General features: G+C 38.4%; 1 protein-coding gene across 2 annotated transcripts in view; it reads left to right on the top strand.

The window, feature by feature from the left end:
* LOC133635973 (copine-4-like) overlaps positions 1–23,457 on the top strand; it is a 98,361-nt gene that overhangs the window by 52,255 nt on the left and 22,649 nt on the right. For both annotated transcript variants that reach the window (XM_062029513.1, XM_062029514.1), the window contains exons 8-13: positions 5,015–5,113; positions 13,687–13,773; positions 20,773–20,832; positions 20,948–21,081; positions 21,213–21,267; positions 21,425–21,476. In XM_062029513.1, the coding sequence (XP_061885497.1) occupies positions 5,015–5,113; positions 13,687–13,773; positions 20,773–20,832; positions 20,948–21,081; positions 21,213–21,267; positions 21,425–21,476 (487 nt within the window). The remainder of the gene's footprint in view (positions 1–5,014; positions 5,114–13,686; positions 13,774–20,772; positions 20,833–20,947; positions 21,082–21,212; positions 21,268–21,424; positions 21,477–23,457) is intronic.

Here is a 23,457-nt window from a genome sequence, read left to right as displayed (position 1 = left end):
ATTGATTTGGACAAGGCTCGCTCAGACGGACTTAATGTCGCTGCCTCTCGCCAGGGCCGGCCCGTGGCATAGGCCGTATAGGCAAACGCTAAGGGCGCCGTCCAGCAGGGGGCGCCACGCCAGTGCCACAAATGTTGGAGGAGAAAAAAAAAAAAAGTTGGTACTATTATTTCTAAATACAAAAAATAATCCCTACGTTAATTAAAATGCAAAGTAAAGCCTATTTAATAGAAATATTATTTGTTACAACATTACGCCCCCCCCCCCCCCGCCCATCCCCCCGCACGGTGCGCCCCCTCCCTTCCCGTATCATGACTCTTACCACATCAAAAAATCAACACAAGATGTCAAAACGGCCAAAACTGTCAGGTGCCCAGGGAAGAAAAAATAGAAAAGAAGAGGAGGAGAAACGAGAAAAAGACAGAGGTAGCAGGTAGGTAACGTTAGCCTACATGAAATTATTTGTCTGTTACAGAATGTGATAGTAACCTGGCTTTTTAGCATTAAGCTAATGTTACATGATTCGGCAATTGCTAATCAATAAATAGCTAGTTCTGTTTTAACGTCGGGTTAATATTGTGGAGGGGGCTAAATTGTTATGGAAAATAATAATGTAACGTTAGGTAATTACAGTACTCCCACCTTACATTCCTCAGAGACATTTGTATTAGATCTTTTAAGCAGGTGTTTTTTGTTTACATTGTTATTGCCTTCTGGTTAGCTAATGTTTGCCCTGCAGGTAATAGTCACTTTTCCACCCCTTAATATATTAGGTATAGTGCACATCACTAATGTTAATTAAGCAATATCACATGAGTGCTGAATGCTGTTTTTTAATTTGAGCACTGCTGTGATTCGGTTAAAGATAATCATAACATAACATTCTCATATAATATGTTAATTTGCTTTCTTTAAGTAAAAAAAAAGGTCAAAGACAAAGCTATTCGGTTTCTTGTGAGTATATACACTTCACTGCCGATGTGGGGGGGCGCCACCTAAAATCTTGCCTAGGGCGCCAGATTGGTTAGGGCCAGGCCTGCCTCTCGCCACTTTCAAATGAAAGAATGTACCGTATTTTCCGGACCATAGGGCACACCGGACTACAAGGCGCACTGCCGATGAGCGGGTCTAGTCAGGTCTTTTTTCATACAAAAGGTTTTTTGTTTTTTTTCTAAATGTAAAACCGTGGCTCACTAGTGTCCCGTGAAAAACCGTCCGACCGGAACTCTCTAATAACTAAAGTTCCTTGGGTGAATAATGTAAACTCACTACACCGGTATGTTTTAGCGCTTCCATGGCGAGTTTACTGACAGATATAAGTAAGAACTTTACACTACTTTATATTAGAAATGGCAACAACGGAGGATGAATGTCACATAACAAGAAGATAGATAAACCACTAGGCCAGGGGTCGGCAACCAAAAACGTTGAAAGAGTCATATTGGACCAAAAATACAAAAAAGTAATCTGTCTGGAGCCGCAAAAAATGAAAAGCCATATATAAGTGTTATAATGAAGGCAACACATGACGTAAGTGTCTGTATTAGCTATAATAGCCTACTTAAATAGGACTTTAAAAGTCTTATATAAGTCTTATAATGAAGGCAAGGCATGACGTAAATGTCTATATTAGCTATAACAGCCTACTATCAAAATGCCTATGTGTCGCAGGCTGTAGAAAATCTTTGTTGACAGAAATGTTGAAATGTAATATTCATTCATTTTACAACATTAGAAACCATTCTTTTAAAATATTCATTACAATCTTTGGCAAGCAAGGTAATGTTTGCTGTGGTCTGGAACGATCCCCATCCAATCCAATCCACTTTATTTATATAGCACATTTAAACAACAAGAATGTTGTTGAACAACATGGCACAAAAACAACCATCTGAAATGCAGCCATTATTACATACAGATAATGTGTCATGAGACATGCAAAACTAAATTATATACAAAGAGGATAAAAGTAAAGGATATTAAATGAGCTCATATATACCCGCTAATGAGGCAAAATGATGCAAGCATTGATTAGCTGGCAGTCATACAGTGACCAAATATGCCTGATTAGCACTCCAACAAGTCAATAACATCAACAAAGCTGCACCTTTGTGCATTCACACACAGCATAAAACTTTTGGTGGACAAAATGAGACAAGGAAGCAGTGGAAGATTTGACATGTAAACAAACTGTTGCGTCACAGTCCACACTATGGTGAGTTCAAGAACCGCCGAAATTAGTGGGAGAAAACGATGTTCACCAAATAGTGTCATCGGTGAAACATACACACAAACATATTAAACATTGTTAGTTCTAACAATTGGGAAGGTTTGTGTCACGTTTGTCCTCAAACTAAAAACACACTGAAACAAAAAATTGTCTTCTTCCATTTTCAATCTTTTTTTAAAAATGCTCCAGGGAGCCACTAGGGCGGCACTAAAGATCTGCATGCGGCTCGAGAGCCGCGGGTTGCTGACCCCCGCACTAGGCCTAGTGGCCTAGTGGTTAGAGTGTCCGCCCTGAGATGGGTAGGTCGTGAGTTCAAACCCCGGCCGAGTCATACCAAAGACTATAAAAATGGGAGCCATTACCTCCCTGCTTGGCACTCAGCATCAAGGGTTGGAATTGGGGGTTAAATCTCCCAAAATGATTCCCGGGCGCGGCCACCGCTGCTGCCCACTGCTCCCCTCACCTCCCAGGGGGTGATCAAGGGTGATGGGTCAAATGCAAAGAATAATTTCGCCACACCTAGTGTGTGTGTGACAATCATTGGTACTTTAACTTTAAAAAGAAGAAGCTTATCAACTACGGAGTCGTCACGGACTACAAAGGCGGACGCGCGCAAATTTTCAGGACTTATGCAGATCCCAAATACAGATCAGCAGGTGCCAGAAGTTAAGAAAAGTTGCTTTTGCATAATATTGTGAAACAAAACGGCAGATAATGTCTTACCTTATACACACACCAAAGTAATACTCCTATGTTGAAGCACAGTACAATCCATCAAGCGGTGTGGCTTCATAGCTTACCAAAGTCGAACTAAAACATTTTGATAGGTTTTTGAGCGCATTGTGTAATGTTCTATATTTTCAATGGAACATATAAAATGTTGGTGTTGTTTACTTGAGTCATATTGCAGTCTACACATATCTCGTTTGTGTGACTGCCATCATAGGCAGTCTACACGTATCTCTTATGTGTGACTGCCATCATATGGCAGTCTACACGTATCTCTTATGTGTGACTGCCATCATATTGCAGTCTACACGTATCTCTTATGTGTGACTGCCATCTACTGGTCACACTTATCATTACACCATGTACCAAATAAAATCGCTTTGAGGTCGGTAAGCACAACCAAAATTATTTCGTACATTAGGCGCACCGGTTTATAAGGCTCTATTCTTGTCCCGATACCATTTCGATACTTTTTGATACTTTTCTAAATAAAAGGGGACCACAAAAAATTGCATTATTGTCTTTATTTTAACAAAAAATCTTAGGGTACATGAAACATATGTTTATTATTGCAAGTTTGTCCTTAAATAAAATAGTGAACGTACTAGACAACTTGTCTTTTAGTAGTAAGTAAACAAACAAAGGCTCCTAATTAGTCTGCTGACGTATGCAGTAACATATTGTGTCATTTTCCATTCTATTATTTTGTCCAAAATATTAAGGACAAGCTGTAGAAAATGAATTATTAATCCACTTGTTCATTTACTGTTAATATCTGCTTATTTTCTGTTTCAACATGTTCTATCTACACTTCTGTTAAAATGTAATAATCACTTATTCTTCTCTTCTTTGATACTTTACATTAGTTTTGGATGATACCACACATTTGGGTATCGATCCGATACCAAGTAGTTACAGGATCATACATTGGTCATATTCAAAGTCCTCATGTGTCCAGGGACGTATTTCCTGAGTTTATAAACATAATTAGAATTTTAAAAAAAGGAAAAAAGATTTTGTGATGATAAAAAATATCGATGTAATCATAGTACTATCAAATAGATACGCTCTTGTACTTGGTATCATTACAGTGGATGTCAGGTGTAGATCCACCCATGGCGTTTGTTTACATTGTGACGCCGGTGAGCTATTGTATCCTCCTACGGTGTGTAGTGAAGCATGTTTAGCTATTCCTCGTCCTGCAGTGATAATGATACTTGTAAGAAACTCACTTTATTTGTCGCCATGGAGGCGAGGATTAGTGATTTAGAAGTAGCTAAAACACTGCCGACTGCGGCTGGATGTCTTAAAGCACCTCTTCCTGAGGGCATTTCAGTGTTATAACTTCACCTTTATCTTTACTTTTTACACCTAAATGCGTCCATTCTCCCTTTTCTGTCTACACACTGTGTCTGCTTGTAAGTACTCCGTGTGTGTGCGCTGCCGAACATGCTCCTCTGCTCGTAAAACCAGCAATGTCATGACGTGACCACGACTGGGGGGGGGGACCGGTACTTTTCAGAGGCGGTATAGTACCGAATATGATTCGTTAGTATCGCGGTACTATACCAATACCGGTATACCGTACTACGAGTTTTGAGAAAATGAAAAGATTTTAAGTGCGCCTTATAGTCCGAAAAATACAGTATTGCATTTTTTTTGTTGTTGCACATGCTGCGACCTGCTGACCGTCCCATTGTCCTGGGGATTGCAGCCATTCATCTTGTTCCTGGGAGCCACACACACACACACACACACACACACACACACACACACACACACACACACACACACACACACACACACACACACACACACACACACCACCAAGTTGTCTCTTAGGCCACATCCCTCTCAGCATCCTCAGATTAATATTTCACCGCTCCATTGCCCCCCCACTAACACCTCGTTATCAATCATTCAACATGGCATTTTCTTGTGCGTATGTGTGTGTGTGTGTGCGTGTGCGTGTGTGTGCGTGTGCGTGTGTGTGTGTGTGTGTGCGCGCGTGTGTGATCAGGTGCGCTCTAACCGAAGGCTTTGTGTCTCTTTCAGTGTACAGTTTGGGACTGGGACTCGAACGGAAAGCATGATTTTATCGGGGAGTTTCAGACCACGTTTAAGGAGATGAGGGCGGAGCAAGAGGGCAAGCAGGTGAGAAAATCAATGTAAAAAACAGCCTCGCACAAACAAAACAAAGCATTTGCACACTTTCAATAAAAAAAAGTGAGATATGTGACAATATACCGCATGCAGGGTTGGGTATCGTTTGAATTCAAACAATTCCGATTCCGATTCTTTGTTTCGATTCCGACTCCTGGCGATTCTCGGTTCCGATTCTTTTAAGAGGCTGGGTCAAAAAAAAGTTTAGGATATTTTAAATGAGCTAGCTAACCTACAGTCTTTCTGAATGAAATAGTCTGACATTCTCCATCAATTTTAATTCTATTAACTTTTTATGAACTTTACTATAAATTCCTCACAGGGCTGTTTTCAACTAGAATATAAATATCAAATCTATGAACTTGAATATAAATATAATAAATTATGAATACATTTTCCCAGGGGTACACTTTCCTCAAGAGAGCTTTATTTTGGAAAACCTCATGAAAACACATTTACACACACAAGTGTATGATGCTGCAGGAAACCTCATGAAAACACATTTACACACACAAGTGCATGATGCTGCAGGAAACCTCATGAAAACACATTTACACACACAAGTGTATGATGCTGCAGGAAACCTCATGAAAACACATTTACACATAAGTGTATGATGCTGCAGGAAACCTCATGAAAACACATTTACACACACAAGTGTATGATGCTGCAGGAAACCTCATGAAAACACCTTTACACACACAAGTGTATGATGCTGCAGGAAACCTCATGAAAACACATTTACACACACAAGTGTATGATGCTGCAGGAAACCTCATGAAAACACATTTACACACACAAGTGTATGATGCTGCAGGAAACCTCATGAAAACACATCTACACACACAAGTGTATGATGCTGCAGGAAACCTCATGAAAACACATTTACACACACAAGTGTATGATGCTGCAGGAAACCTCATGAAAACACATTTACACACACAAGTGTATGATGCTGCAGGAAACCTCATGAAAACACATCTACACACACAAGTGTATGATGCTGCAGGAAACCTCATGAAAACACATTTACACACACAAGTGTATGATGCCGCAGGAAACCTCATGAAAACACATTTACACACACAAGTGTATGATGCTGCAGGAAACCTCATGAAAACACATTTACACACACAAGTGTATGATGCTGCAGGAAACCTCATGAAAACACATTTACACACACAAGTGTATGATGCTGCGGGAAACCTCATGAAAACACATTTACACACACAAGTGTATGATGCCGCAGGAAACCTCATGAAAACACATTTACACACACAAGTGTATGATGCTGCAGGAAACCTCATGAAAACACATTTACACACACAAGTGTATGATGCTGCAGGAAACCTCATGAAAACACATTTACACACACAAGTGTATGATGCTGCAGGAAACCTCATGAAAACACATTTACACACACAAGTGTATGATGCTGCAGGAAACCTCATGAAAACACATTTACACACACAAGTGTATGATGCTGCAGGAAACCTCATGAAAACACATTTACACACACAAGTGTATGATGCTGCAGGAAACCTCATGAAAACACATTTACACACACAAGTGTATGATGCTGCAGGTACTTAAAAATGTTACCGTGCTCCCACTGATGGGCTAACCTGGTGCAGAAAAGCAAATAAACAATAAGAAACAACTTGCAAAACCCAGTCCAGATTAGCAGCAGGTACAGTATAAAATCAGAGACAGTTCTTGTTTAGGAAAATGACCATATCCGCCTTCTCAGGCAGGATGCGTGAGCGTTCTGGACAGATAGTGTCTCCTGCTGTGGAAAATACACGTTCGCTGGGTGTGGAAGAAGCTTGAACGCATAAATAGGAGAAAGCGAGATATGACAGCAAAGGATAAGTCTTTTGATGGTTCCACCGGACCACCACCATGCAGCAGGGTCGTCAGACATAAGTATCGGTGGAACGTCCTGGTACATCTGCAGCTCTCTCTCCACTCGTTTCTTGATGGACATGGAGCTCTGTTATTTCGCGGTTATTTCATTTTTTTTTGTCAAGTAAAGCCACACTTTCGACCGCCGACGCCCGCTATCCACGCTTGAGCTTGACTGACTCGCTCGGCTATGCTAACACTTCCGGCGGTGGGCGCTTCTTCGTTGGTGTTCAGCGGCTTCTTCTTCCGGTTCGGTGGACATATTTTTTTCCGGTCGGCGGACTGGTATCGAAAATAGGAATCGAAATTTAATCTTTTGAACGATTCCGGGAGAATCGGAAAGTTAGTCCCGGTTCCAATCGATACTCGATACCCAACCCTAACCGCATGCATTATGATTACTATTAACTCTTGTGACGGGGGTCCTAACCTTTTTGACTCTCTACAGAGAGGCCCAGGACCCACTCAAATATTAACACCGAATTAATATTTTTATTCTTGATTTTAATCATGTTGAATAATGATATCTAACCTACTTACAGTTTAACATATCAAATGATATGAATGCATGCGTTATCCACACAGATTATTATTAATTTAACACATAAACCTTAGGCCACAGGTATCAAACTCAAGCACCGGGGGCCAGATCTGGCCCGCAAACACCTAGGAATGATAAGTGTCAATAAAGTATTTCATATTTTCTCACAAAAGGTAATGGATATTTTTTTAAATTTTGACAGAAAAAATAAATATACTGCTTGAAATTGCATACCTTTTAAACTTTAACAGTATTCAATATTGCAACAAATATTACAGTATATTATCATACTTTCCAAACATGTTTTTGTCTAAATAAATAAAAATAAAAATACTTAACTTTATGGCAAACTAGCCATCAAATTAATAAAAATGACAATACATGTTACGGTGTTCTTTTCATCATATTACTGTAAATTTATTTAAAAAATTGGCGTTAAAATTCTGTTGACTGAGCTGCCAGTTTTTGACTGCAAAATCTACGGTAGTTGTTTTTAACGGTGTATTACTGTAAATGGAAAGACGGTACATTTGTTTTTACGGTAGAAAAACTGGCAGCTAAGTTGCCAGAATAAAAACAGAACTTGTACTTTTTTTCCATGAACAATATAATGTTGTAAAAACTAGAGATGTCCGATAATATCGAACTGCCCATATTATCGGCCGATAAATGCTTTAACATGTAATATCGGAAATTATCGGTATCGGTTTCAAAAAGTAAAATGTATGACTTTTTAAAACGCCACTGTGTACACGGACGTAGGGAGAAGTACAGAGCGCCAATAAACCTTAAAGGCACTGCCTTTGCGTGCCGGCCCAATCACATAATATCTACGACTTTTCACACACAGAAGGCATACTTGGTCAACAGCCATACAGGTCACACTGAGGGTGACGGTATAAACAACTTTAACACTCTTACAAATATGCGCCACACTGTGATCCCACACCAAACAAGAATGACAAACACATTTCGGGAGAACATCCGCACCGTAACACAACATAAACACAACAGAACAAATACCCAGAACCCCTTGCAGCACTAACTCTTCCGGGACGCTACAATATACACCCCCCGCTACCCTCTACCCCCAAAATACCTCCCCCTCCAACCCCACCCCTCCAACCCCACCCACCTCAACCTCCTCATGCTCTCTCAGGGAGAGCATGTCCCAAATTCCAAGCTGCTGTTTTGAGGCATGTTAAAAAAAATCATTGCACTTTGTGACTTCAATAATAAATATGGCAGTGCCATGTTGGCATTTTTTTCCATAACTTGAGTTGATTTATTTTGGAAAACCTTGTTACATTGTTTAATGCATCCAGCGGGGCATCACAACAAAATTAGGCGTTAATTCCACGACTGTATATATCGGTATCGGTTGATATCGGAATCGGTAATTAAGAGTTGGACAATATCGGAATATCGCATATCGGCAAAAAAGCCATTATCGGACATCTCTAATTATTAATATATAAAATGTTAAAAGATATGTATATAAAGATAAGCATGCAGTTCATGTGTCAAAATGAAAATAACGAATATTTAGTCAGAAAATATACTTTATTAAAGTATATTATTACCATTTTGCGGGCCATATAAAATGATGTGGCGGGCCTTGAGTTTGACACCTGTGTTCTAAACAAAAGCATGGCAGTATCAACCTGGATCGTACCACAGCAACTAACCAAATGCACCCATTAATTCTTTTTTTAAGAGGGTGCAAATACGAGAGTAAACACTTAGAAATGACTGCAGTAACTCTGTCAGCTAAGTGTGCATTTATTTACGACCGTAAAAGCTACCAGAAAGCTGTGCAGGTTAAAATAAGACAATACAAAAAATGTAAACTAGGTATGGGTAGGGCTGATACTCGAAACCGGTTTTCCCGGTTGTTTGATAAGAAAAGAACCGAGTCCTCGGACTCGAATCCCTTTTTGAGAACCGGTACCCGTTATCGAGACCACTATAGTAAAGAAAAAGAGTTGATTCTTTATTCGAATCCCGTCCCGACCAGAAATGCTCCGTGGGACATCACAAGAAATGACGTCACGTAGCTCAGTCATTAGGCGCAGATAGCGAAAGCAGGAAAACAATGGACGGGAAAAAGCTCCTCCAAGGTGTAATAAAGTTAAAAACAAAAGCTATAATCCATCGAATAACTTTACTGAGAGATTTTAGCAGGGTAAAACACATGGCGAACACTTTTACGACCAACCGGAAACATAGCAACCAGGCTAGCAACGCACCTCCTTTACGGCAGCTGTCGCAACGTTCTTATAGCAACTGCAGCACATACATATATATACAACATATCTCCCTTTTTTAACTTTTGTTTTTCTCTCCTTGTAAACAAAACAAAATCACACTGTATATGTGTTGTCTGTCTAATTATAAATAATGCAGACGAGGCGTGTTGGCTGAGTTCTTGACGTTTACTTTCACAGCGTGGCAACATGCAACACTTTTCGGGGCTACCGCGCATGCTCGTCACTCCCGTTGCATGCTGGGTAGTGTAGTTGTTATATAACATCATGACATCTTTCCCCCTATAAAGAAATAATGTTAACTCAATAAAGTGTATTTCTTTTTTTAGCTTTAACTTTTCATTTTTTTAGCATTGTAACCACATTTGCAAAGAACTTTTCTCTTCATAGAATTTTCTTTCAATAAAGAAATAAAGTGCAAAAATGTCAAAGCATCATAACAAACAGTTATGTCAAATAGCAGCAGAAGTGCACTTTTTGGAGAGCTGTATTATTTTCAGTTTTGTGCCCAAGGTACTGATTTTATTTAACACTATATTATTATTTATACACCTATAGTGATCACAGAGACAGGTTGTTTTTGTGTTACTGTATATATTTGTTTCTCTGAAAAATCCCACTTAATATACTTTGGGTAACAACAGTCACTATTTATTTATTTTATTTTATTTTTTTAGGTGAGTAACAGTCAATATTTATTTATTTATTAGATTTTATTTTTTTATTATATAATAAAAGTGAGCTTTTGTTAAACCAAATATTGTGTTTTTTTCCATAAACAACAACCTATCTGGACTCGATAAGAGAATCGATAAGGAATCGGTTCGATAAGAAGATTCGATAATAGGCTCGAACTCGATAATTTCTTATCAAACATCATCCCTAGGTATGGGTCCTTCTAAAAAAAGATGTCCAAATTTAGTCATCTTTTGCAGACCGCTGTTTCATTACAGCCACCAAAACTCATACAGTTTATCATTAATCACCAAGATGGGATTTCCTCCCAATTCAAATGATGTTGATGAGGTCTGAAATGTAATCAAAACCGAGCGCAGCATGAATCATCAGTGAGATACGATATACAAGTTTGATGACTTCAAAACCATTTTAAAAAGCGCCACAGTGTCACATGCCATTGCTATTTTCCTACTGACGCTTCCTATTCCGGGTGTTGTTGTTCTAAAAATGGCTGACATTCTTACTTTTGTAACATTGTCTGGCTCTAATGGTTAGATGTGTTCCCTAAAAAAAAAAGATGTCAGCAGATGTCGCCCCATAACCTGTTTGTCCGAGCATGAAAGATGTCCCCCTCCAGATGTACGAGTTACTCACAATGCCATGGGCACTCATATCATCACAAATACAGGCTGTTGAACTTTGCTCTGACGGCAGTCTGTGTGAAATGTGTTCTTTCATGGTGTGAAGGGCACAGATGTTTAAAAAAGGAGGAAAAGTTCAATAATGATAAATAAATAAAGGTGTTTCCATTAAGGTGGATGGACATTTGTTGTCTCCTCGGGGGGGGGAATAGTTGAGAACCAATGAGTTAAAGCAATTTTTCCTTAAGAAATAATGTAAACCCAATTAATCCATACCATGAATATTGTAGGTAATGAGGGTATTAGTGGTGTAACGGTACCCAAAAATTTCGGTTCGGTACGTACCTCGGTTTAGAGGTCACGGTTCGGTTCATTTTCGGTACAGTAAGAAAACAAAATATAAATGTTTTGGTTATTTATTTACCAAATTTGTAAACAATGGCTTTATCCTTTTAACATTGGGAACGCTATAATATTTCTGCCCACGTTAATCAACATTAAACTGCCTCAAGTTGTTGCTCAGATTAAATAAAATGACAAAACTTTTCTTCTACATATAAAAAGTGCAACATTTCAAGTCAACTCATCATGCTTAATTTATTACAGCATTTGGGAAGCCTGTAGTTGATTTTTATTATGGAAATGTTATATTTGTATCAACATGTGATAGCAGGGACCCTGCCATTCAAAACTAGGCTGCTAAATGACTAATGATTAATGTAACTATAGCTGAAAAAATAGTACAATAGCAATATGAGGGACTATTCATCCCTGAACACCATGGAGTTCATGTAGGCTTAATGATGCACTTACATTATTATATCAACTATCAGAGACAGAAACTCTTCATTTAACATAATGTCCTTTTTTGCTGCTTCAACACAGCTCAATCAACACAGAAAAAGGTAAAGTGAAATAACAGACAGACAGGGCTTTGCTGTCCGTAACACACACACACCGCAAAATGAGCTAACGTTACGCTAAAAGCTAATTATCCTTCACCTCAAGCCAGGATTGCGAGCGAGCTGAGCTGCCGTTTGTTTCTAGAACGTCAACGGGCTCATAGCGATGTCACTAGTAATTGATTATTATAATTTGGGGAGAGTCCGCAGCCTGATGCTTACCTGCTAAACACCTATCTGCTAACCCCATCGCAGAAGCACTGACTCCATGCGCTCTGAATACGCCCTGCTGATTGGCTGTTACCGCTCTGTGGGTGGGACAATGCTGGGTGCTGTGTAGAGTACTGACAGAGACAGAGACAGAAGAAGCGGAGCAGCTTGTTAAGACTTTAGCTTAGTTTACTTAATATGTTTGTGTGGAAACTCGTTCGGTACACCTCCGAACCGAACCGAAACCCCCGTACCGAAACGGTTCAATACAAATACACGTACCGTTACACCCCTGAAGGGTATACTATAATAATTTAAAGGAAATATAAACCTTTTGTTTCAAGAAAGTGCTAGTCAACAACTACCTTGACACATAGAGAAAAATAAATAAATACATGAATAAATACCGTATTTTTCGGACTATAAGTCGCATTTAAAATCCTTTCATTTTCTCAAAACAAGTGCGCCTAATGTACAGAAATATTTTGGTTGTGCTTACCGACCTCGAAGCCGTTTTATTTGGTACATGGTGAAATGATAAGTGTGACCAGTGGATGGCAGTCACACATAAGAGATATGCGTAGACTGCAAAACAAGCCCACACCTTAATTCCTCCTCCACCAAATTTCCCACTCGGCACAATGCCGTCCGAAATGTGGCGTTCTCCTGGCAACCTCCAAACCCAGACTCGTCCATCAGAAATTTCACGACTGGATTTGTTGCACAGGTGGCATCCTGTGACAGTTCCACGCTGGAAATCACTGAGAGCGGCCCATTCTTTCACAAATGTTTGTAGAAACAGTCTCCATGCCTAAGTGCTTGATTTTATACACCTGTGGCTGGGCCAAGTGATTTATTTTTTTATTTACATTTATTGATTAGGACACCTGATTCTGATCATTTGGATGGGTGGCCAAATACTTTTAGCAATATAGTGTATTTAAAAATAAAAATAAAAATAAGCTTTTTAGCAGTATTTCAATTCGGGAGGCATGAAAAAATTCCTTCTTCTAGGGGGAGAGCATGACTGCTAATAATTGAGTATCAATGAGTTGAAGCAATTTTTCCCATAATAAATAATATAAATAAAATGAATCCGTACTGGGTATGCTGTAGGTAATGAGGGTATTGTTAAGTAGAATAAACACTTTTTTGGAGCAAGAGCTAGTCAACAAATATTCATTAAATATCAGGTTAAAAAAATGTATAAATGTGTTTATAACCCGCATACTAATGAGTATTCATGTCTGAAATATGCTTTACTGTATAAATGATGAATTCAGTATTTACTGATGCTTGTAACACAAAGTGTTACCCACTAATTTGCTTTGTCACCTGTAACACAGAGATGATGCATGTCACACAGCACCTTGAGCATCATACCATGAGTATCTTATAATATTCATATTTCTTTATGCAGATTCAGTGGGAGTGTATCAACCCGAAATACCAGATGAAAAAGAAGAATTACAGAAACTCTGGCGTCGTCATTATCAACCACTGTAAGGTAAAATATATTCTTTATTCTAACAGGATTTTGATTCTTCTGTTTTCCTACGATATTGTAGTGACGAGAGTAATGCATACGGTTCAAAGCTGTAATTCCACGGTGCGGATATAGGGGGCAGTGATGTTGCCTGTTAGTTCGAACCAGATTTGCCAAGGTGTACAGTGCTGTTAATAGAAGCAAATAAAATGCTGATTTAAATATATTAAAATAATAATGATAATAATAATAATAGGACTGATAATAAAATATTGTATTCTTTTTTCAGTGGCAAACAATCTAAAAAAAATGGTTGTATTTTGTTACTGTGGTAGAATTAATTTATTTGGAGCTTATCGATAACGAGGATGTTAACAATACTGCAGCAGATGAACGAACCCAAAGGTGTCATTTTTAAGAAAAATTACAACTTTTGGGTTTCACATTTTATGCTGACAAAAGTGGTCGACCATGCATGTCGGCGTTAATTCATGCAGGCACTTTTTGATAGTAAGGAAAACCCGATGGACAAAAACGGGACCGACTCAAGCAGGTTGCACTGTACGCACTAAAAACTGCTGGGTTATTTTTTGTGCCGAAATGCTGGGTTGAGCCTGTTGGGTCATACTTATGGGTTATTTCTAAGGAGTTGGGTAGTTTTTGTGACCCGATCAGCTCTGGGTCTTCGCCCTTTCCCAAAATTCAAGTAACAACCCAGCAAGGAAGTACAACTTACCCTGCAGATGGGTTACATTACTATCAATGGCATTGTGCAGGGCGCCGTTAAGTCGTTACTGAGGTTATCGATAAAGTCCACATTTTTTGGGAATGATGCCATTACCGAGGGCAGTAGGCAAGCGAGAGTTGTAGTTGTGGCAGTATTAATGTTCCTATTACAGTCTGGAGTGCCACGCACAGAGGGTCTCACGGGGTATTCATATGGATATTAAAATCGCTCATAATAACTATATTATCTGCATGCGTCACGAGATCAGCAACAAACCCTGAGAATTCGCTGATAAAGTCCGAATAGGGCCCAGGGGGGCAATAGTTAACAGCTAGGTAGAGCAGTAGCGGTGTAACAGACCTCACAGTAAGCATCTAAAAATGTTTGTATTTATTTAGTTAGGGTTTTCATCGGAGATTGATGTGACCCCTCCACCCCTTTTAAGATAACGAGCTACATGTGAACTCGTACAGTTAGAAGGAGATGCCTCTTTAGGCAGAAAAAACTAATCTCGTTTTAGCCAAGTCTCTCTGAGACCAGTGACGTTAAGATTGTTGTCTCTAATGAACTCTTTAACTAAAAGCACTTTGGGAGACAATGATCTGATGCCTGTATTATAGATAGTGGGCTGTTTCGAGACATTTTTGTTAATGGTATCACATTTCACATTTTATGCCGACAAAAGTGGTCGACCATGCATGTCGGCGTTAACTTAAGCAGGCACTTTTTGATAGTAAGGAAAACCCGATGTATTGGGAATTGTCGACAAAGAAGGGACTGACTCAAGCAGGTTGCATTGTAGGCCTATCTACGCGCTAAAAACCGCTGGGTTATTTTTTGTGCCGAAATGCTGGGTTGAGCCTGTTGGGTCATACTTATGGGTTATTTCTAAGGAGTTGGGTAGTTTTTGTGACCCAACTCGTAACCCAATCAGCTCTGGGTCTTCGCCCATCCCCAAAATTCAAGTAACAACCCAGGAAGTAAGTACAACTTACCCTGCAGCTGGGTTACATTGTGGAGTGTTTCTCTCCTGGCTTCCCTGTATCCTCTGAGACGGAGTCAAGCGGTCAGCCTCGTGCTTTGGGGGGATAAAGTAAAAGAAAAGGTTTGCATGCAGGTTTTTTTTTTTAATTAATAGTAATATGCTGTAAAGAACACCGTAAAATGTATTGTCATTTTTATTAATTTAAATCATAGTCTGCTGTACAGTATGTGTGTTTGGGTCCCTTTTTTCCAGGAAAAACTAATACCAAAAGTCCGATAGAGTTCTAAAAACATTATGACAGACCACCCCAAAAAAACGGAATGGAATTTTCCAGTTTTTTACTAAATGGGACACCCAAAATGTACACGAAAATAAAGAAAGTGGGATTTACAATATTACCTATGCAGTGTTTCCCATAAACTGCCAAGATACCTGTGGCGGTGGGGGCGTGGCTATGGGCGTGGTCATCATGACATCATCGAGTAATTTGCATAATTTACTACAATGATATGATTTTCTCTAAAAAGGCTCAAAAAATGTATACTTACTAATTAATAATAACAGTTTTGTTTTAAACGTCCATCCATTCATCCATTTTACAATATAATTACAACACTTTATGTACATATTTATATACAGATTTGAACAATAAGTTATTCACTGAAATATATTTATTAATTGTGGTTCTTACAAAAAATATATCTTATAAAATATAAAAGCTAAAATGTCTCTTAAAGCTCTGCCCCTTTAATTAGTGCATACTAAATAATTTAACTTTAGCCTACTACTACAACCATATTATTTACCAGCAACATAAAGTGAAACAGAGGCAGAGGTGTCCTGCCACAGTCAGTAACAAATAAACAGAAAACACTAGTGGTCAAATACAAACAAGGCAACAAGAGAAGTATTCTACACTTCTCTTTTGTAAAGTAAATCTGAACAGCCTATATGGGCATCTACATCAACTATATGATTTGCCTGAGAAGCTGGACAGGACAAAAAAATAAAAAATAATTTATTTTTTTTAAAATTTAAATTAAAAAAAAAAAAAAAAAAAATTTTTTTTATCTTTTATTTTTTTTATTTGTGGCGGACGTAATTCTTTCGTGGATAGCAGCCACAAATAAATGAATGTGTGGGAAACACTGACCTATGAACAATAAAACGCTGAATATTAACAACGTATGAATGTCGAAATGAAAAGAAGAAGAAGAGCGTGAAGGCTGTCACTCCAAACAAACAAACAGTTTATAAGTAGCAGAGCAAAAAACCCACGTTGCGATCTATTGAGAGTCATCCTTTGATCCAATCTTGTTCTAACATGCCAGAGGCTGTTCACCTTGGAGACCTGCTGCGGTCTTCAACAATTCAACTCTCAGCGGAGGATCATTCAGCTCGTGCATCGATGAAGGACGCAGCAAGCTGCGGAACTAATGTGAATTGTAGGGCACAGACCAGGCAAAACACAACAAAAATGTGAAAAAACAGCAAAATAATAAACACCTACAATATGATATTTTATCACGTAAAAATTTGCTTCCACATTTGTTTCTGAAATACGCGTTTGAAAACAAGCCCCGCCCACTCTGCTTTGTTCCTGGTCTGAGCTGCTGTGTCGTGGATTACCGTAATAACTCCTATAACACTCAAAAGCGCAGATTCCGACCATTGAAATACTTTCTATAGTTCAAGACTTATGGTCATTTAAAAACAGCACTGCACATCACAACCTACTCAGTGGCCTTGTGGTTAGAGTGTCCGCCCTGAGATTGGTAGGTTGTGAGTTCAAACCCCGGCCGAGTCATACCAAAGACTATACAAATGGGAGCCATTACCTCCCTGCTTGGCAATCAGCATCAAGGGTTGGAATTGGGGGTCAAATCACCAAAAAATGATTACCGGGCGTGGCCACCGCTGCTGCTCACTTCTCCCCTCACCTCCCAGGGGGTGATCAAGGGTGATGGGTCAAATGCAGAGAATAATTTCGCCACATCTAGTGTGTGTACTTTGGTACTTTAACTTTAACTTTTCCAGGAACACTAATACCAAAAGTCACAAAAGTTAAAAAAAACATACCACCCCAAAAAAAACGGAGTGTAATTTTTACCAGTTTTTTACTGAATGGGACACCCAAAATGTACATCAAAATAAAGAAAGTGGGATTTACAATATTTATTATGAACATTAAAACACTGAATATTAACAACATATGAACGTCGCTCCTCTTTTACTTCTCAGACCAAGCAAAACACAACAAAAATGGAAAAAAAAACATGCAACGTGTAATAAACACCTACAATATGATTTATTATCACGTAAAAATCTGCTTCCGCATTTGTTTCTGACACACGCGTTTGAAAACAAACCCCGCCCACTCTGCCTTGTTCCTGGTCTGAGCTGCTGTGACGTAGATTACCAGTAATAACTCCTGTAACACCCAAAAGCACAGATTTCGACCATTGAAATACTTTCTATAGTTCAAGACTTACGGTCATTTAAAAACAGCACTGCACATCATAATGGCGGCGACAGTTTTGATGTTAAAGATCTAAAAATAATCTTATATAAAGGTTTATTTGAAATAGGGACAGATACAGAAACATAGATATCTGAAACAGTTATCCAATTTATGCATCATAGTGTTTGTAGCCAAAGCTAATTTACAACACTTGTCCCCAACAACAACAACAACAACAACAACAACAACAATAACAACAACAACAACACAGATCTAACATCATTAAAAATAGGAAAATAAAAAGAATGAGGCAAAGAGGAGTCGATAATAATGATAACAGTAATAATACAGACAAAGTGCCAACTACAAAAAAGCCAATAATAATAATAACACAGACAAAGTGCAGACTAGATAAGAACCAATTAGTAAAAATTAGTAAAAACTAAACATGGGAACACGATTGTTGCTCAACGAGCCACAATTTTGTTTGTTTTTTGAAAGTGACAAGTGCAGGTATACTTTTCAAAGTTTAAGGTAGAGAGTTCCATAGTTGTGGTCCTTTTATTGAAAAGGCAGTCTGGGCAAAAGATGTTCTACGGAATGGAACGCAACAGTTGCCTTTTGACATTGCTCGGGTGGTAGATCTGGTACCACTTTGCAGTCTTGTAATGGCCTTGCAGAGCAATTGGGGAGCAGAGTTATCCAAGCATTCAAAAAACAGTTTGACTGTGTGTAACACAATAAAATTGGCAAAACTTTAAATATTGTATTTGGTTAAAATTTGGCAATGACGATATCGTATACTCTTCTTGTCTAAGACTTTCAAGGCGCGGTTAACGGGCCGCATGTTGCCCGCGGGCTGTATTTTGCCCAGGTCTGGTTTAAAGCAAGGGCATTAAGTCCCTTAAACCCTCTATCACTCTAAATGAATTGTAATTAAAGGGTGTAATGTAAATGCATTATAAATATCTGATTATGGTTGAGATAAGAGAAGTCGGTGACTCTCGACTGTCTTCACTGCAAAAAGTCAGTGTTCAAAAACAAGAAAAAAATTAAAAAAATTAGGGGTATTTTACTTGAACTAAGCAAAATTATCTGCCAATAGAAGAAGAAAATTTGGCCTGTCAAGACTTTCTTTCTTTCTTTCTTTTAGTTTATTTCGAACATGAACACATTTACATCATAATACATCACACAATTTAATATCATTTCATTTACATCATGCCCGAAAAGGAGTAGGAAGAAGCAAAGCTTATTTAATCCTACCCCTTTCCCACTTCAAAGCGTTTACAATTATATAAAATCATTTACTGACCTTTTTATATAATAAAATAACATCTATGAATTAGTATATACAACAGTTTGTAATATGTAATTAATTAATTCAGTCATTATTAACATACTGAGATGAAGAATATTTTCAATAACGTTGGAAGTTTTTCTCATAATTCTTCTTCTTTGTACTTTGTAAGCACTATTAATTTAAACAACCTCTTAAACTGGATCATGTCAGTACAATTTTTAACTTCTTTACTTAATCCATTCCATAATTTAATTCCACATACTGTTATGCTAAAAGTTTTAAGTGTTGTACGTGCATATAAATGTTTTAAATTATTTTTTCCTCTAAGGTTATATTTCTCCTCTTTCCAAAACAAGTAAAATTAGCTAACTTCAATGAACCCCAAAATACCTTCAAATAAGTATATTCTCACTAATAACAAGTGCACTTTTCTTGGTAGAAAAAAAAAAAAATGAGACCTTTTTGCTCAATATGTTGAAAAATATTCTTAAATTAAGTAAATGCTAGTGCCATTATCTTGACATAATGATAGGCGCTCGGCATTAAAATTCTTGAAACCAGCAAACTAGTGTATAGTTCTTAATGGAAAGGCAACAAGGCAACCGCTTGTTACTCTCGGGGTCTCCTAGCCGCTCAGGCAAATCACATGGTCTAAAAATGCATTTTTCCATGGATAACATGACATCATTGCACCAAGTGCGTGCTCTTTCAGTCAATTAGTGCGCATATATACAGCCCGGCCCCTGGCCAAAAATGTTTTAATTGTAATTTTGAAGAATCCATCTGAATGTGCGTGAACTATCTCTGTTCAAAATTGTTAGAAATGTCAAATGTTAAATGTTTCAATATTAACTGTCAGTTTACTGTACTGTGCCAACTGTACTACTATAAGACTACGTATTTTCTATTGTTTCATTGAAACTAAAACAGCAAAGTCCATTTGGCTGTCATCCGTTTTAATTATGAGACACAATTGTGTCAAAGTCATGATTTTTTTTCATGCTTGAAATAAGAAATGATTACTTTGAAAAAGTAGTTTTATACTTGTGAGTGTTGATGACGCAGCTTTGCAACAGTTGATATTCTAGTTTCAAGCATGTTTTACTCAATATAGGTCATCAAATCTCAGCAACAAGCTGTAATATCTTACTGAGATCATTTAGGACCAAAACACTCTAACATAAAATCTGCTTAGTGAGAAGAATTATCTTATCAGACAGAAAATAAGCAAATATCACCCTTATTTGAGATATTTCATCTTACTTAGATTTCAGTTTTTGCAGTGTTGTCTGGAGTCATGACTCCTACTTGGGATCGAAGACTTGAGACTCACTTAAAACGTGCAATACACGGACTTACTCCCACGCCAGGTAACAGCTTTTTAGTCATTTCGGCTGAGAGGTGCTTGTCCCATACCGAGGTCATAAATGCATTACTGGGCCTCGGGAGGTTAATTGAGTATTTTGTTTGTCGCGGCTCTGTCCGCCGACTTCGTTAAACTTCCTCCCTGGCGACTAATATTTTGAACATATTTCCCACGGCAGATCATCAAAATGTATTCCTTCTTGGATTATATCATGGGAGGCTGTCAAATCCAGTTCACAGTAAGTTCCGTCAAGTTTAATCACCGGGTGCAATTATGAGCCTGGGCCCACTCATGCTGTCCAAGTGTATATATATATATTATATAGCGTGTGTGTGTGTGTGTGTGTGTGTTAGGTGGCAATAGACTTCACAGCCTCCAACGGGGACCCTCGAAACAGCTGCTCCCTCCATTACATCCACCCCTACCAGCCCAATGAGTATCTCAAGGCTCTAGTGGCCGTGGGGGAGATCTGCCAAGACTACGACAGGTGCGGCGTGCGCGCCATCCATCATCGTTCACCTCGTAGTGACACACTCACACACACGCGCACTCATTAATTCCTCATTCTTTCATCTAATTTTCTCTTTCTTTTTTTCCCCCTTCAATAACTCTCTCCAGTGATAAAATGTTCCCCGCTTTCGGTTTTGGAGCATTAATACCGCCTGACTTCAAGGTAAGGGTAAGAACGCGTCTTTGTGTGCGTGTGTGTGTGTGTTTCAAGATGAAAGGCGGCGGGGTCGCTGTAAATTGTATGAGACGTGGAGTACAGTAGCGCTGACTTTCCTGTGGCTCGGCGGTAATAGGCACTGTGTTCTCTTCCCCGCGTGAAGGTGTCACATGATTTCGCTGTGAGCTTTGATGAAGACAATCCTGAATGTGCAGGTGAGATACACACACACACACACACACACACACACACACACACACACACACACACACACACACACACACACACACACACACACACACACACACACACACACACACACACACACCCACACACTTGTATTTCTGACCTTTTTGAGACCTCCGAATAATGCCTACCTTTTTAGGACCACCCTTTCTAGATATATAAAGATGTGTATTTACAACATTAATAATATATACACTACCGTTCAAAAGTTTGGGGTCACCCAAACAATTTTGTGGAATAGCCTTCATTTCTAAGAACAAGAATAGACTGTCGAGTTTCAGATGAACGTTCTCTTTTTCTGGCCATTTTGAGCGTTTAATTGACCCCGCAAATGTGATGCTCCAGAAACTCAATCTGCTCAAAGGAAGGTCAGTTTTGTAGCTTCTGTAACGAGCTCAACTGTTTTCAGATGTGTGAACATGATTGCACAAGGGTTTTCTAATCATCAATTAGCCTTCTGAGCCAATGAGCAAACACATTGTACCATTAGAACACTGGAGTGATAGTTGCTGGAAATGGGCCTCTGTACACCTATGTAGATATTGCACCAAAAACCAGACATTTGCAGCTAGAATAGTCATTTACCACATTAGCAATGTATAGAGTGTATTTCTATAAAGTTAAGACTAGTTTAAAGTTATCTTCATTGAAAATAATGTGACCCCAAACTTTTGAACGGTAGTGTACATACTATGCATTTTTTAAATTTGTTGTTTGTAATTGATTTTTAATCGTCATTATTTACTTCAAGTTATTACAGTATGTCTCTATATACATATTTATTTAATTTTTTTAAATTAATTTTGGCCAAAGGGGGCGCATTTCAATTTCTTACACACATTTGTTATTACATGTGTTGGCCAGAGGGGCAGCACTTCAAATTTTTTACACACTTGTTATTTCATATGTTGACCAGAGGGGGAGCACTTTTAAAAGCGACACACAGTCAATTTGAAAAGTCCCTCCTTTTTGGGACCACCCTCATTTTGATATTTTTTGTTTTGTTTTTTGTAATGTGCTTAAGGCCGATGACAAACAAGTCAAGGACCACAGATGGCCCCTGTGCCGCACTTTGGACAACCCAGCTGTAGAAGCTAACTGTTAATGGCCACTATAGTGTTAGTAGCGTAGTGCATTTGTTCATCCTATGGTCACATATGGGACGCGGGTTGCCTTACGTCAGCACCGGAAGTCGTAAAATCAGCTGTTCACATGGCAGGTTTTTTCGGGGATGAATAGCGAAGTCCTGCTTTAGCTGCCGTCTTGTTTTATCATATATTGCTGCCTTTGCACCTGTCAATGTTTACCTTTGTATGCACATTAAATCAACACAAAAATCCTGACTTTGGGGCAATGTTCACAGACTCTAGCATTTGGCTCTCTATTTTCTGTATTGGGACCATGATTTCGGTCCTAACTTATTCACCGGTCCTCATATGGAAGGTACTTTTTTTTGTTACCATGAATTGATTAACGTGGACCCCAACTTAAACAAGTTGAAAAACTTATTCAGGTGTTACCATTTAGTGGTCAATTGTACGGAATATGTACTGTAATGTGCAATCTACTAATAAAAGTTTCAATTAATCAATCAATCAATCAATGTTGATGTCTCAAGAAGGGTGGAAATACAAGAAAACACACACACACACTTTCTTGTATTTGTTCTCTTGAGACCTCCGAAAAATGGCTACCTCTAGTGTTATAATAAAGGTCGTAATTTTACTCTACGCAAGTCAAAATTATACAAGAAAAACTGAACATTTGTTCAATATTATGATAAAAGTCGGAATTTTACTCAATAACAGTCGCAATTTTACAAGAAAAGCTTAAAATGTTGGCAATTTTATGAAAACAGTCGTAATTTTACTCGACAAAAGTCACAATTTATAAGAAAACTTTAAAATATTGGCAATATTATAATAATTATAATCTGAATTTTACTTGGCA

Source organism: Entelurus aequoreus, linkage group LG20 (genome assembly GCF_033978785.1).
Source record: "Entelurus aequoreus isolate RoL-2023_Sb linkage group LG20, RoL_Eaeq_v1.1, whole genome shotgun sequence".
Taxonomy (NCBI): domain Eukaryota; kingdom Metazoa; phylum Chordata; class Actinopteri; order Syngnathiformes; family Syngnathidae; genus Entelurus; species Entelurus aequoreus.
The sequence above is the reverse complement of the archived record's forward strand: the minus strand, read 5'-3'. Positions and strand labels throughout refer to the sequence as shown.